Source organism: Nematostella vectensis, chromosome 6 (genome assembly GCF_932526225.1).
Source record: "Nematostella vectensis chromosome 6, jaNemVect1.1, whole genome shotgun sequence".
NCBI lineage: Eukaryota > Metazoa > Cnidaria > Anthozoa > Actiniaria > Edwardsiidae > Nematostella > Nematostella vectensis.
The window spans coordinates 11689146-11704253 of NC_064039.1; the positions used below are offsets into that span (position 1 = coordinate 11689146).

The 15108-nt window shown below is 37.4% G+C and overlaps 1 protein-coding gene across 4 annotated transcripts in view; it reads right to left on the minus strand.

Moving 5' to 3' along the window:
* The window catches only part of LOC5512030 (dynein axonemal assembly factor 9), a 29226-nt gene that overhangs the window by 5580 nt on the left and 8538 nt on the right, over window positions 1–15108 (minus strand). For 3 of the 4 annotated variants that reach the window (XM_048728660.1, XM_032381358.2, XM_048728661.1), the window contains 29 exons: window positions 12424–12482; window positions 12277–12325; window positions 11985–12034; window positions 11742–11886; window positions 11249–11330; window positions 10698–10737; window positions 10066–10150; window positions 9461–9582; window positions 8361–8406; window positions 8007–8118; window positions 7618–7688; window positions 7184–7231; window positions 6566–6659; window positions 5985–6088; window positions 5577–5778; window positions 4929–4953; window positions 4757–4852; window positions 4397–4514; window positions 3568–3656; window positions 3074–3126; window positions 2782–2884; window positions 2232–2357; window positions 2064–2101; window positions 1710–1753; window positions 1530–1618; window positions 885–971; window positions 590–638; window positions 161–218; window positions 40–81 (listed from right to left, as the gene is read on the minus strand). In XM_048728660.1, the coding sequence (XP_048584617.1) occupies window positions 40–81; window positions 161–218; window positions 590–638; window positions 885–971; window positions 1530–1618; window positions 1710–1753; window positions 2064–2101; window positions 2232–2357; window positions 2782–2884; window positions 3074–3126; window positions 3568–3656; window positions 4397–4514; window positions 4757–4852; window positions 4929–4953; window positions 5577–5778; window positions 5985–6088; window positions 6566–6659; window positions 7184–7231; window positions 7618–7688; window positions 8007–8118; window positions 8361–8406; window positions 9461–9582; window positions 10066–10150; window positions 10698–10737; window positions 11249–11330; window positions 11742–11886; window positions 11985–12034; window positions 12277–12325; window positions 12424–12482 (2326 nt within the window). The remainder of the gene's footprint in view (window positions 1–39; window positions 82–160; window positions 219–589; window positions 639–884; window positions 972–1529; window positions 1619–1709; window positions 1754–2063; window positions 2102–2231; window positions 2358–2781; window positions 2885–3073; window positions 3127–3567; window positions 3657–4396; window positions 4515–4756; window positions 4853–4928; window positions 4954–5576; window positions 5779–5984; window positions 6089–6565; window positions 6660–7183; window positions 7232–7617; window positions 7689–8006; window positions 8119–8360; window positions 8407–9460; window positions 9583–10065; window positions 10151–10697; window positions 10738–11248; window positions 11331–11741; window positions 11887–11984; window positions 12035–12276; window positions 12326–12423; window positions 12483–15108) is intronic. The other variant, XM_032381359.2, reaches the window with a different exon arrangement.

Genomic DNA, 15108 nt, shown 5'->3' on the forward strand with positions numbered 1-15108 from the left:
TGGCGAGGAAAAAGCCAGTAGTCTGTAGTCTCTACCTACCTCTATCAAGCGACTCTGCAATGCACAGTTGCCCTTTCATCTCTGAAACCACAAAAGCGAGTGGCTTCAATGCCAATAGTTCAATAAATGGAAGCAAATCATTAAAAAACCTTTTACATACCTTTTAACTTGCTTTGGAAACGATGTCTTTCTAGAGGTTTGTAGAATTCGATAAAGATCTGAAAGCGATGACTGTAAGTTAGTCAAAGGCTCAAAGTCAGAGCCGTAGCAGGGGGTGGGGCACTAGGGGCACGTGCCCCCCCCAATATAAAAATACAAGGAAATTACTAGTAAGGGCGTGACTGTGCCCCGAAATATTTTCTCTTGTGTGTCTGTATTGTACCCTCCCCCCCCCCCCCAAATATTTTGATGCCTGCTACGGCAATGCAAAGTAAAAGAAAAAGAGGCAGACCAAACATAATCATATTATGATCCATTTTTAGCGCAAGAATATATGAAGGCATAATCACCTGCGCTTTACGTTTAAATGACAACCCATTAGTAGAGGATACAAGCATGAGTCTGAGTCAATGTGTAAGTGAGTAGATACCTCGTTAATTGGGGGTTCCATGCCACCGCTGTTGAAATCACCAAGAGTCCTATATACAGAAAAAAGAAATCAGTACATCAGAAGTATAACCAAAAATAGTGAGCCCTTCTTACTTAAAAACTAAGGATCACCATGGCACCAAAAAGAGCGATCCATCTTACATAAAAACTAAGTTGAATATATCGGCTGATCACTAAGACGCAAAAAAGAGTGAGCATCTCTTACATAAAAAACTCAGTTTAAAATATCGGCTGATCACTAAGACGCCAAAAAGAGTGAGCGATTTTGAACGTACCATCCTGGACACATGAGATGACGCCTCTGCGCGGAGTCTACCTCATCAAAGGCGGTCTCTGACAGGATCAGCTCGACGTCAGGGGTCCTGTCAAACATACAAGACAAACTTAAAGGGGCTAGGTTATACCATCCATGATGCATTGCTTTGACAGTCACTTAACATAAAAAAAAAGCACAAGCCTTTGTGTCAATATAGTGAAAATATGGTCCTGTAAGTAATTGTTCCAATGCTACATATATATTTTTTTAAATCAATGAGTCACCCTGAGGAAGGCTGTTGTACACAGACGAAATATAGGTGCTGTTGATCATAACAAAGTGCTTTCTCTTGTTATTAGTTAAATTGTATCGAGAATCTAGTTTTGACAACACAAAGAGATTCTTGTGATTTATTTATATTTATTTTTAAATCAATGAATGCAACCTTCTCGAAGTTTTGATGTGGCCAATCAGTTTACAATAAGAAATTCAGCAATTTCATATGCTTCAAGCAATCCTGTGCATTCAAACCAGAAGTGCAGACAAGTGTTGGAAAACTATAATACCTATGTGTTTTGGTTAGAGTGAGACCCTAGACGAATTCTGTTGAAAGCAAACCCTAAAAGGGTCGAGATAGAGTAAAACAAAGCGAATAAATTCAGACCTGGTCACTTTGCCGTCTTTGGCAAGGATAAAGGCCGCCTGTGGGTTGCACACACGGATCAGCTTTTGCACCGCAGACAGCTGCTCGTTCTGAGATTGGAAGGATAGTGAAAATCTTAATCATAATGGCACGAACACGATCTCATAGGTAAAGAGAAGATCAAAATGCAATAATACGCACCTGGGCATCAAGGCAGCTTGTAAAAACAATGTTGTTCACAAAGCCTGTGAAATATTGACACAAAGAAAGTGAACACTCGAGAAACTCGCCTTGACAATAATTCTAAAGGTTCCACGGTGGGTACAATGTTAAGTCATATGATACTACTGGTTTTTCGTCATTCGTCACAATTAAGTATGCATGAGCCTTTTTGTAATGTGGACATTCCTTGTCATATTTTGTCAATTGTTGTATTTATTGTGCTGCTCAATGCAACTTTAACGTAGGATCTATGTATTCTACAAGAGTTGCAATTAAACCAGCCTATCATTATAAATATATGTTAGTGTCTGTGATACAATTTAATGCGTCTACCTTGGGCGCACTGGTCTAACAGCTTCGGAAGAGTGTACCTAGAATGGAAAAAAGAGCACGGTGTTGAACAATACCGACAGCTCTGTATAATTATGCCGATAGCTTTGTGTAATAACTTATAAGTTAATATAAGTGAGTAATAACAAGTGCGCTATAACAGCCCCTCACCTATTCTCCATGAAGACGTTTTCAGGGTTCACACAGCAAGTGATAGCACCTATCTTTACATGGCTATAGACCTCGGCATTAGGGTGGTTGGCAATCGCCATGACAACATCCACAATGTCAGTAAACCTAAGGAAGGAAGATTGACAAAAGCCAAAATATTTTTTTTTACCAATAACACGCCAAGTACTCAAACAGTTAAATGGTCAATGTTGTCAAACCTGCGATGCGTCTTACTACATTTACATTATATTTTGAATACCAAGAGATAACACATGGATTCTCAAGTGCAACCTTACAGATGACCTTATAAAGGTTGTCAAGCTAAAAAAGACATGTCTAATGTTAGCGTGTAAATATCAGGTGTGCGTTCGACTGGTCACCGAAACAGGTTTTAACACCCAAAAATTCTACACGCGCAGAAAGTGGGTATTAATACGTCGCGTGACATTTCTTACATTGGAAATGTCTTTTTAGCTGGACAGCCTTTTCAGGTTCAGCTGAGTGTGTATAAGAAAATCAGAGACAAAGAGACTAGCAATATTCTACACACCCAGGGGTGACGACAATGACTTTGAGCCGTCTCCTACTGGCTGATAACCGTGCATGCAGTCTTCTCTGGCTTGTCAGTGTGGTAGTGAGCGAGGCCTGAAGACCTGGGAAGGTCATTAATCACAATGAACCATGAGGTACTGATTGAGGCCAAAATATCAACAAATCAATTTAGAGTGTCGTAATACATTTCAAAATCAGCTGATTGAAAAGGATGCTTTCTCACACTTTGTTAAGATATCAAAGAGACTAACCAATCTAGGTATCGTGGATTGGTAACAAAGTCAACTAACCTTCGGGATCAAACGGCTGCGAGCTGCTGATTGGGCTTTTAAGTATGATCCATCTAATAAAAAGAAACGCAAATCAGTAACAACTATAAACTGGGTTCACAATAACAGTTAACAATTTTCCTCCCATAAAATCATGTAAAATAAGTAAGAAAATTCGTAAAAACAATACACAGCAAAAGTCTTTCAATATGAACGAATTCAAACATAGTAAACATTGTGGATATCTATAAGCTATAAAAAAAAATTGTAGTCTCGCCTTTCTAGGCTTATCACATGTACAAGAGACCTGGGTGGGTTACCCTGAAACCAGAGCCTCAAACGTCTCTCTATTAAGTGGCCAGCGAGGTTGTGGGGTTACCCTGGTTCCAGAGCCTCAAACGTCTCTCTATTTAGTGGCCAGCGAGCTTGAGACGACCAATCTCGCTGGCCACTCAATGGAAAGACGTTTGAGGCTCTGGAACCAGGGTAGGGTGGGGTGGAAGAGCTTGACCTACTTGCTGTTCTCCTTAGCTAGAGCCACAAGTGTAGAGCAGAGCTCGTCCTTGCCGCTTCCAGGTACGCCAGTTAAAATCGTCAGAGAAAGCTAAGCAACAAAAACAGCATCGTTAGCGGTATTTTTTTGTTTCAGACAATCACAAAAACGGATCTGTAGGATCTTTGTCACGCTGCCTCCATGTAGTGTTTATTATTAGGGCTGTTTTTTGTGTATTGGATGTAACGTAAGTCAGTCTCATTTTAGACACGCTGCCACCATAACAGCACTCTTACCTCAAGGCTGTTATCTGATTTTGTGGGCGTCACGCAAGTCAGTCTTATTTAAGTCACGCTGCCACCATAACGGCACTTTAACCTCAAGGCTGTTATATGATTCTGGGTGCGTCACGCAAGTCGCTCTTATTTAGGTCACGCTGCCACCATAACGGCACTCTTACCTCAAGGCTGTTATCTGATTTTGTGGGCGTCACGCAAGTCAGTCTTATTTAAGTCACGCTGCCACCATAACGGCACTTTAACCTCAAGGCTGTTATATGATTCTGGGTGCGTCACGCAAGTCGCTCTTATTTAGGTCACGCTGCCACCATAACGGCACTCTTACCTCAAGGCTGTTATCTGATTTTGTGGGCGTCACGCAAGTCAGTCTTATTTAAGTCACGCTGCCACCATAACGGCACTTTAACCTCAAGGCTGTTATATGATTCTGGGTGCGTCACGCAAGTCACTCTTATTTAAGTCACGCTGCCACCATAACGGCACCCTTACCTCAAGGCTGTTATCTGACTCTGTGGGCGTCACGCCAGTCAGTGTCATTCAAGTCACCCTTACCTCAAGGCTGTTATCTGACTCTGTGGGTGTCTCTGGGGCTGTTCCCAGTGCTACTGTTAAGTCCTTTGATCTTAGAGGAACATCGCTTGTACTGCTGACGTTAAGATGAGCAAGAAACCTATTGGCAGCAAAGAAACTTACAGTCATTATAAGAAGTTACAAAATACGGACTCCTTTCCTTCTAGAAAAAAGTCTGATCATCAGTTAGCGTGGGTATCGTGGTCACTCTGTGTCACTTTAGTCATAGGGTATAAGAATTGTCCCTGCAGTCTCATCTCTAATCCTTTCTGGAAGCAGTGAGTTTCACTAAAATAATGCCTTTTTTTTTAACCAAAAGGGTTTGTTCACTGTTTTACTTACCCTCTTAAGTCTGGTAACATAGACATGACGTGCTGTAACCTGTTGTCAGTCCCAAAACTCAAAGTGTGAGGTAGGTGTTCTCCTAAACTTTTATGACTAAAAGAAAAGGGTAAGAATATCAATATAATACATATTTAGTATCTGTTTTCTAAAAATAGATTAGCCAACTTACATTTTAGTCAGGTCATCTGGTATTTCTGCAATAAAAAATGTCATAAATTAATTTTCCGGATATTTTGATATCAAACTACTCGATAGGTAGGCGGAACAAAGTAGGCCTCAAAACCAAGGGCATTTATTTTTAGTTTTTACAGTAAAAGCATTTTCAAAAACCGACCCGGTTTTATTGTGACCCAAAGTATTTTCACATCTCTTCTACCACAGTTTGTGTGAAGACCTCCCTATTTTAAGGGCCTCGAAACCAAATAAAATAACTGACGAAACCAAAGAACATTATATTGTATATTAAAATAAAACCATTCAAAACTACAATACCACCATTATAAAATATAAAGAGAGGCCCCAAGTGCATATTATTTTTGGTCAACACGTGAGTATATTCCAATAATACTACATAAAAAAAAACTTATGCGACACGGAGTTCAAACGTCGTATTATCTATGAGCCGTATTCAATGCAAATACATGGAAATGAAGATGAAACAATAGACTCGATTCATTCAGCCTGAATCATACAGAAACACGAACAAAATACTTTGATCTGAGAAATAATTAAAAAAGCCATATGACAATCGAATAAGGCTACTCTATCGTTGATTGCGTTACGTGCGTTACGTTGTTAAGCCAGGCCCATCACTTACCAAATACTTCTTCTAGTTTTGCTTGGCCTTTGGCGTTTTTCCACAATGGTAAGACCTCGCTGTAGAACTGCCTGAAGATTCTTGTGCGTGGAGCAAGAGCAAGCGTGAGGGTGTGGTGCTCATTGATGAGATGTAGCGGTAGATGACTGGCAAGTTCCGGCTTGTAGTGTAACATCACTAGCGCGATAACGCTGCTCGTCTCCTATAAATAAGACAATAAAGACATACACACTAAATATCATGCTTTAGTTTAGTACAGTTAACCGTAACAAAAAGCACAAATCACATTTTTAACCCTGATCTACATCGCATGTCAGTGTCGAAAAACTGGGTTAATCAGACCGCGCGTTGTTGTATGTTCCCTAATTCGTTTCTGAGTTCGTGAAGAGTCAGAAGCAGTCCACCTACCCCGTCATAGAACTGTATTTTGTCTACTTGAGAGAGAGGAAGAGTAACGAATCCAAATCTGCTGTTACTGAACAAGATCCCCTTCTCATACACATAAACGGTCCCTGAAACAGAGCAAAGCAAAAATTTGTCCAATACCAAATAGTTGAAATAACGCTTACAGAATATACCAGTAAAGTCTAGAGAAGCTCTTGATTATACTATCTGCAATACCTTCTTCCCACTTGCAGCGAGTCTGATTATGCTACCTGCAATACCTTCTTCCCACTTGAAGCGAGTCTGATTATGTTATCTGCAATACCTTATTCCCACTTGAAGCGAGTCTGATTATGCTATCTGCAATACCTTCTTCCCACTTGAAGCGAGTCTGATTATGCTATCTGCAATACCTTCTTCCCACTTGCAGCGAGACTGATTGATTATGCTACCTGCAATACCTTCTTCCCACTTGCAGCGAGTCTGATTGATTATGCTATCTGCAATACCTCCTCCTCACTTGAAGCCAGACTGATTTATTACGCTATCTGCAATACCTTCTTCCCCTTTGCAGCCAGACTGATTGATTATGCTACCGGCAATACCTTCTTCCCACTTGCAGCGAGTCTGATTTCCCATCAGGAACCCTTGGTCACCCATGATTAGTTGCTCTCCTAGCTCATCACTTTTCTCCTTTGACTGGACACAAAAACACATAGAATTAAGTTAATCTCAAAAAATAATAAAAGATGAAGCATAATAATTACTTACTCCAAATAAAAAAGCAGGCAGATAAATGAAGAATAAACACATACGTAGGAAATTACATAGGGAGAGGTAATTTTTCGATGCTTTAAAAAAGCAATAAAATATAAACAGGTGGAGAGAATCAAACAAGCAAAAGAAACTAACGACTAGGTACATAAAATGGAAATGCCATTCGCCAGAAAGAAAAACAATGTGCACAGAAATCCTGATAACCCAAGACCTGAATAGATAGAGCATCCTTCTTGGTCCGGCTATGGAACCTTCCATTTGATATATCTCTTTGGAAGGTTACTCCTTATTCCCAGCTTGATATTTTTCTTTTACTGCCAGTTGTATTGTATTATTTTTCTTTTCTTGCATTTCGCTGTGCCTTTTGGCTAAGGTTTGCTTGTTCAATATTTTTTGGCTGGATTTTCATAACAGGCCCTTCCTGGTTACAATAACAACTATGGTACCTTTACAAGCTCTTCCAAATTCCTTGACACAGTTTTCTCTTCATCATTCTATCAAATGAGGTACTCAGTTTAACAGTTTACAGTGTTGGCAAATATTTTTAAATATCGTTAAAACATGTTAAAACATGTCACAAAACACACAATATGTACTCAAAACTCTAGAACAGGCATTATACATGTAAGAAGATCCTTCTTTGCGTCAAACCAAACTAAACACAACTTGAATATACTATCAAAAAACTTTCTCTGGTGAAATTGAATGTGAATCTTATACCATACCATGTATAACACCCTACTATGTTCAACACCCTACCATGTATAACGCCCTACCATGTATAACACCCTACCATGTACAACACCCTACTATATACACACCACGTATAACACCCATGGGAGGGGGTACTGTACATACAAAAAGCCATGCTTCCACCTACCTGCCATGTTGCAAACCGTGTGATGTTTTCTGTAAGCACAAGATGATTGCAATCCAACACACTAGAGCTATCTGTTTTGAAAGCAGAGACATGACAATTAGCTATAATAATCATACTTAATTTGTTAACTTAAGTCACTGTCTCATAGTCAGTCCTAAGCCATCCTAAGCAAGTAAGGATGCACAGCAACTGAGCGAGTGGCTACAGAGACTTTGTAAGAGTCTACATTAACACTACATTCAAAACATATTTATTTGGAATATGTTACAATAACTTAACAATAACAGGCAAATAGTGGGAAATTCATGCAAAAAATAGATTTAGGGTTGGAATTAAATTTAGCCAGCGATAAACAACGATTGTACCATTGATAAAACTTTGTATATTACCAGGTAAAATAGTTCTAACAACGGAATCCAGGAAGGTCTCTCCAAATGCAATTGATCCCAACTTGTTCCCTGGCTGCTCGATGCTTGGTATGTCATAGATATACAGACACACCTAGGGACAAAATTTGTAGTCGAATTTGTATTTCAGCTAAGCTAAAGCAGCATATTCTCTGAGAAAGGCGCTAAATGGTCTAGCATTTAGAGCATTTACAAGAGTATTTTCGAAACTTCAGGTCTTGTAAAAGCTCTGAAAAGGGGAGAGTGTTTTTTTTCAGAGAAGGGGATGTGAGGTTAGGGGGAAATGGAGAAAAAGTAAACTGTGCAGCAGTGAGCATTAATAAACTCCATCCTTACCATCTTAATAACAGGTGCAGCCATTGAAGTTTGAAGATCAAATTCACTACAAACAAGCATATTACCATCTAGATTAACTTACAGAGAAGAGTACATACAAAGAGCTTATGTACTGTATTTTCTTATATAGATGTAGAAATGTTGATAGATGATAAGGAGCAAAACCCTGGTCCAAGTCATCAAAATTAAAAATATTGTCCTTTAATGTAAATGTTTTAGCTCAAGGAACTTCTTCAATGAGTAATCACATTTTTTTAACTCAAGCTCATTATCCAATTTGAAAAGAAAATTGCTTTTCAACTTAGATCAAAGAGAATGTTGTTTTTCCTTGGTATATTTTTAACTTGTTGCATGTTTTCTACCCAAAAGGTCACACACCTTTGCCTCAACCAGGTGCAGTCCTGAAAAACAGTGTGTCCCCACAGTAGATCACTAATGATAGATGGCTGCTAGATATTCTCCTGAATGCAGTGTTTGTTATTTCAAATAAGTGTTGTAAGAACAGTATACAGGTCATTATTTTTTACCTCCAGTCCGTAAGGTTTTAGGTTATTTTTTGTATGATACTGTACGATAAAAGTCACTAATTTCTAGTGCACACTAGCGACATATCGACATAATGACATGGGAGCGCGCACTCTTATCTTTGACATAACGACATGGACATAACGACATAAGAGAAAAAACATTTTTTTTTCTTTTATGTCATTATGTCCATGTCGTTATGTGGGGCTAAACATAGTGTGCGCGCCCATGTCGTTATGTTGTTATGTTGCTAGTGTGCACTAGGCATAAATAAAATAAAAAAAGCACATCCTAATGCATCTATAAAGTAAATACTTTTTAAAGCCACATTGTCACCAGTTTACTTCCGGAGGTCCGATGGAAACCTCAACCGTTAAAAGACAATAGAATCTATTAGAATCCGCTCTATTTAACAGGCCATCCGCTCTAAATTATCAATCACATACTCAAAGAAACTTCCAATAGACACAGTGCTTTGACAATTATGAAATAATTGTTATGTAATTGACCAGAAGTAAACTGGTGAATTGCACCTTTAAGATAAGTTAGAAAGACTAATCAAAAAGTGGTCTTACCTGCCAGACAAGTCAAAAGCTTGAACGGAAATCTCTACATTTTTGTAAAGAAGAGATGGATCGAGAGAAATCTTTCTTTCTCCAAGGCCACCATTCAATGCTGATAAAATAGCACTTTTACTCTGGAAAAGACCATGAGGAAACAAGTTATCTGAAGCACCTAATTCTTGTTGTTTTTGTTTACTCTTGAGTAATCTCTTGACCCCTCAACTGGCTCTACTGGCTACATATTTTGACTATATGTATCCAAGCAATTTGATAGGAACTTATTGTACAGCAAAAAAAGTTCAGGAGAGTTTAGGTGGCTCATTAGAAAAAGAATAATTCTAATCCAGTCAAGGACAAGGTCAACAGCAATCCCTATGAATCCACATCCAAAAAGATGAGACGTATAAAAAAAAAAGTTGTTGTAAACTCAATTGAAGGCTAGTGCAACGAGAGAATAGTCTTCTGGGCTAAGTGGAAAGAAAATTGCTAGTGACATTAGTTTAGTGGACTCTAACAGAGTCCACTAAATGCAACCCCTACCCCACACCAAGTCCAGCCAACGGGCCTGTGACCTGTGGTTTAACATAACCCTTCAACCTTGTGCTGATTTATCTCACCTTAGATAAGTCCTGACATTTCACAAAAATCCTTATTCCTTCTAAAACAGCATCGATAGCCAGGAGGTATAAGTCAAGCATCAACCTAAATCAAAAATCAACCATAAGCTGGTGACAAACAACCTAAATCAACCTAAATCAGAGACCAATCATAGCATGGTGACAAACAGCTAAATATTTACCAAGTAATATAGCTTTTTTTAAACAAAAATAAGAGAGGGGTATTGGCAATTGGTTACTAATTATTATAAGGATTGAAACAGGAATTTGTAATTTCACAGCTGTCCAAAATTCCCTGTCCACTCTCCACTTGGGTAAGGCATGGAGTCAATCAAAGAACCGCAACCAATCAATTTCCTTGCTGCATGCAGTCATCAAATGGTTAATGATGTGGCATGAAGATCGTTTAATACAAATCATGCAAAAAATGTAATTGCTTGAAGTGCCCTCTATAACACTTCCCCTGAATAAGTGCCTCGCCTAATTTTTTTCATTGAAAGCTTGTTTTATGGTTCTGTGAGGATTTTTACTCGATAAAACAGACTTCGAAACAACCCCTCATCTGGGACATGTAAAATTAAATATAGCTATTATTCAAACAATTACAGTATGTTAGAAAATGCCCTTGTTACCTTAAATCCTTGCTAAACACAATTCTACTTGGCTCTTTCCCTATGAAAAAAAGCAATAATATTGTGGGAAGAAGAAAAGTGGATAATAGTCAATATATTATTCCAGTGTGACCATTTAAAAGGTAGAATACTTTGGATGCAGATTTGTCGGTTTGAGAACAAATTCAGGCACATGCCAGCTAGAATCCTAAGGGTTTTTTTCTGATCCAGTTATCTCTTAGGGTATAAAATTTGACCAAATGCTATTCCTAAGGGGGTGTTTAACGTTTTTTTCCAATTCTTCTATCTCTTAGGGTTAAAAATTCCTTCGACACCCAATTTGCTTTCTTAGGGGTAAGAATTTTGTTGAACAAGCCCAAATTGCCCTCCCTTAGGGTTAAAATCAGTTTTGCTGATGATCAACCCCATCTGTTTTTATCGGAGTCCCCCCCCCCCCCCGGATGTTTGCATCCATAGCATCTCTGCCCTAGCACAGTAGAACACAAAATGTGACTACTGTATTACAGTAGAATCGAGGAGGAATAGGTGTTAAAATAAATAATTGTCCTTACCAGTGTAAGGGACAAATCCATTGGCAAAGAAGTAAGTTCTTGCTGAGGTTATGGTTCCTCTGGGGTCTCTAGCAAAACAAACCTACAAGTATGAAAAGAGGCCAGAATAAGATTTCTTGCAGATACTATCTGATATGTATAATAGGGTTTTGTAATTGAAGAAATCTTTGAAGCTGGACCTTAAAAAGCCACGAATGTGAACTATAATAAGGTAAGCAATTTATCGTTGCACTCAGACCACTTAGTTCGGAGCTCTGTAAAGAGAAGCCAAAAAGCTAGAATAGAGTTCAAAAGTAGCTTATAATACACTACTAAAGTAAAAACAGCTAAATATCTACCATTTCTTAAATCAGAAAAAAATAACGCAAAAATTGGAAAAACAAATTCAAGCAATGTTTTTTTTCAAATTTGTTGTTTTGGGGTCTAGTTTTGTAGACAACTATCATATGTTATACACAAGTCTCTAAACAAGCATTGTGGTATGTTGTCCTACCGTGTGTTTAGCTTTAGAGCCTCTTAAACCACTGCCAACTATCTTGTTTTTACTCTCTGAAGCATGACTTTGCCGCACCAACTGTATGTTCTTTCTTGATGTGTTAACCCCAAAAAGAACAAAGGGTCTTGGATTGTCTGAAGCACTGAGTAAGGAAAATGATTGTGAACTCTTTGTATTGTATAATGCAAGAATCCAATTCTATATAGACAGTAGTAAGCATTAAAAATTACTGTACTGTACCTAGAGTTCCCCTTGGCCATCTGACCATGTGTGAAGTAGCTCATTATTGGCTGAAAAAAACATAAATTATGGTTCAAATCCCTTTAATACGCAGCCCGACTTATGTTAAAAACTGTAACAAATCTTTTATAGCTGCACAAACAATAATGCAAAAAAGATATAAATTTTGGTAGCAAATTAAATTCCTAACAATGAAAAAGGTTTTATTTAATTGCTTATAAATTATAGTTTTTGGTGGTGAGAAGCAAAGATATCATATATAAAGCTCACATAAATTCATTGTCATTCTTACTTCTGCAACTTGATTTTCTTTTAATTCGCCAAAGCTATTACTTGATGAACTGCAAAAAAAAGATGAACAATTGTAGACAGTTTGTAATGGATAAAAAAAAAACTATAAAATAAAACATTTTTTACTAATCTCTCATAAACTTATTACCTTTCAACATCAATATTGGTTAAAACTGCTTTGCAGTGGTGACCAAACAGTGGGAGTCTCTAAATATAACAAATGTATACAAAGTTATGTAAAGCTTTTTTTTTTATTGTAAGCAGAATTGAGGTCATAAACCAATCCCATTAAAACCCTGGGCAGGGAGACACTAAAAAAGTAATATATAGATTTAGGCACTGCCTAAAAGCGGAGCTGGCATTGAACACTTTGTGTTGACAGATTGAGGTAGTTTTAGGAGAGCTAGGGGTCTAGGATCCTGCTCTCCTTATCTTTAGAATGTATTTTTTAATGAGATAAAAAAATACCAAAAAGTTTATCACAGCCTATAGTTACAAAATGGATCTAGCCATCATTTAGTAATATAAATTATGCAGTACATTAGTCAAAGTTGTCAAGATTCTAATGGTCAATTTTTATGTTCCTTCATCAGGGCTTCTGGAATTACGCGCTTGTGCGGAAGCGCGTAATTTGGCTTTTTTCGCGTAATCCACAAATTTCCGTGTAATCCCGTGTAATTTGGCTAAATTTTGAAAAACAAAACATTTATATTGCACAGCTGATGTGTTCTTTTCGGGTTATTACCCTATTACTTGTAAAAAAAGAGAGATATTCTTCGTAAGAGTGCGATGTTTCTAACTGAATTTCGAAAACAAATAAAATGACTAGGCGTTCTTTGCTAAACCGTGAAGACCTAGGACTAATAATAAAATACCTTTTTTAATTGGCTGGTGGCTAGGGGCCAATGAAAACTTGCCTAAGATATTTTCATGCAAAAAAATAACCTTCTCAAGTTATTTCGTGCTTTCCTTCGGTACAAAATGTAGTTTGGGCGTAACAGCTGATATTCCGTGTAATTTAGCGCGTAATTCAGTAAAGAATCCCGCAAAATTTTGATTTTTAAAGAAAAATTGCAAAATCCCGCGTAATGATTGATTTTCTGCGTAATTTCGCAAAGAATCCCACGTAATTTTGAGTTTTTTTCCCGCGTAATTCCAGAAGCCCTGCTTCATTGTAGAAGTTCAATTGTGAATATTTTTTAAATACAAACAATATTCTTACAAGCTTTGTCCTTGTAAAGAATATGTCAGGGATGTAACCGCATTCCAAAGATCCCCAAAAAAGTCAGTTTAGATGCCATAAACTGTAGTTTTTATGTATCAATTCAGTGGGGTTTCATTGGACTGATTATTTAGAAATATGTGTGGAAATTAAAATCCACAAATATATCTCCTTTCATGCATTACATATTGGTGCACCCTGTTGTTGGTTGCCTACTCCAAAATGAATGCAATGTTGAAAAACATATTTGCTTTGGAAGCAAATTCTAAAAAAATACATCTAAATCACTGACAGCTTGCTAATGCTAACTTCTAATTTCATACCCAACCAGTTCATTAATCTAGGTTTGGGGTAGAGAGGAAACAGCAAAGAATATCTATTGCATAAAAAATAGTTGACGGGAAGAGGAAAACAGAAGAAATTGACTCCACTTGAAAGGTTAAAGAAATAATAACAGTAAAATAACAGTAATGCGAATAATTGGATTGAGCACTCTCTTGACATTTCCCTTTTCCCGATATAAAACTGTTTTCTTTACAGATTTATTAAATTAAAAAAGCACAAGGTTGTTGCTAGTATCTCGCCCTTAAAAACCCCTCCCCTCATAAAAGTTTTGTTAATGTACATTTGGATCAAAGCTACATTCTGACAAGCTTTGTCCTTCAAAGAACAAGTAATGGGTGTAACAGCATTCCAAATAGATAGTATAGTATAGTTGGACACTGTTTAGTCTTGGCTTCTAAATTAGATGCCATACTGAAGTTTTCATGTAGCACTCAGTGACTATTTCCCATAACATAGCTGTCAACTCTCTCCTACATTGGGTGGCAGTCTCAAGATTTTGATCCTTCTCTCAAGCCTAATTTTCTTGAAAATATCTCTCCTTTACTACTCTTGTATTCTCCAGCATTAGCTATCTTGGTACTTCTGATACATTCGCTGTATTTTCTCAAGATTTTTCCTAAAGCGAGGTTGACAGCTATGTCACCTATGGAAATTAAAATTCACAAATATACATCCAGAAATGCATAATATGTTGGTGCACCCATCATTTAGCATGGTGGTCTGCTGTTTTTAGAAACCCTATATCCAGGCATTGTATACTCAAAAATAAATGCAATGGGAAACAGACTGATTTGGAAAATAAATTCTTTAGTGAAAGTGCTAGATGCTAAAAAAATTTCTAATTTCAAATCAAATCTGTTCATTTATTTTTGGTGTAAAGGGGAAATAGCAAAGAGCATAAATTGCATAAAAAATAGTCAACAGGGAGAGGAAAAAGGAAGAAATATCCTTGAAATGTTTGATAAACAAAAAATAACAATGATGCAATAATTATATTCAGTACTTTTTGATAATTTCCCCTTTCCCTTTTGTCTCTTAGACTTATCCCCACCCAGGACAGTTTGGGGCAAATTAAAATTTGAAACAGCCTACCATCATCTTGCAAAACCAATCAGGGGAATAGATAACCATATTTTGCAGAATAAATGAAGTGTAAGGAAGGCAAACTCTCTGTATATACTTGCATTGTACTGTTCAACATATCACAAAAACGTTTTGAGGGATATAAACAGCTCATTTCTGATAACAAGTCATCTTAAATGTACA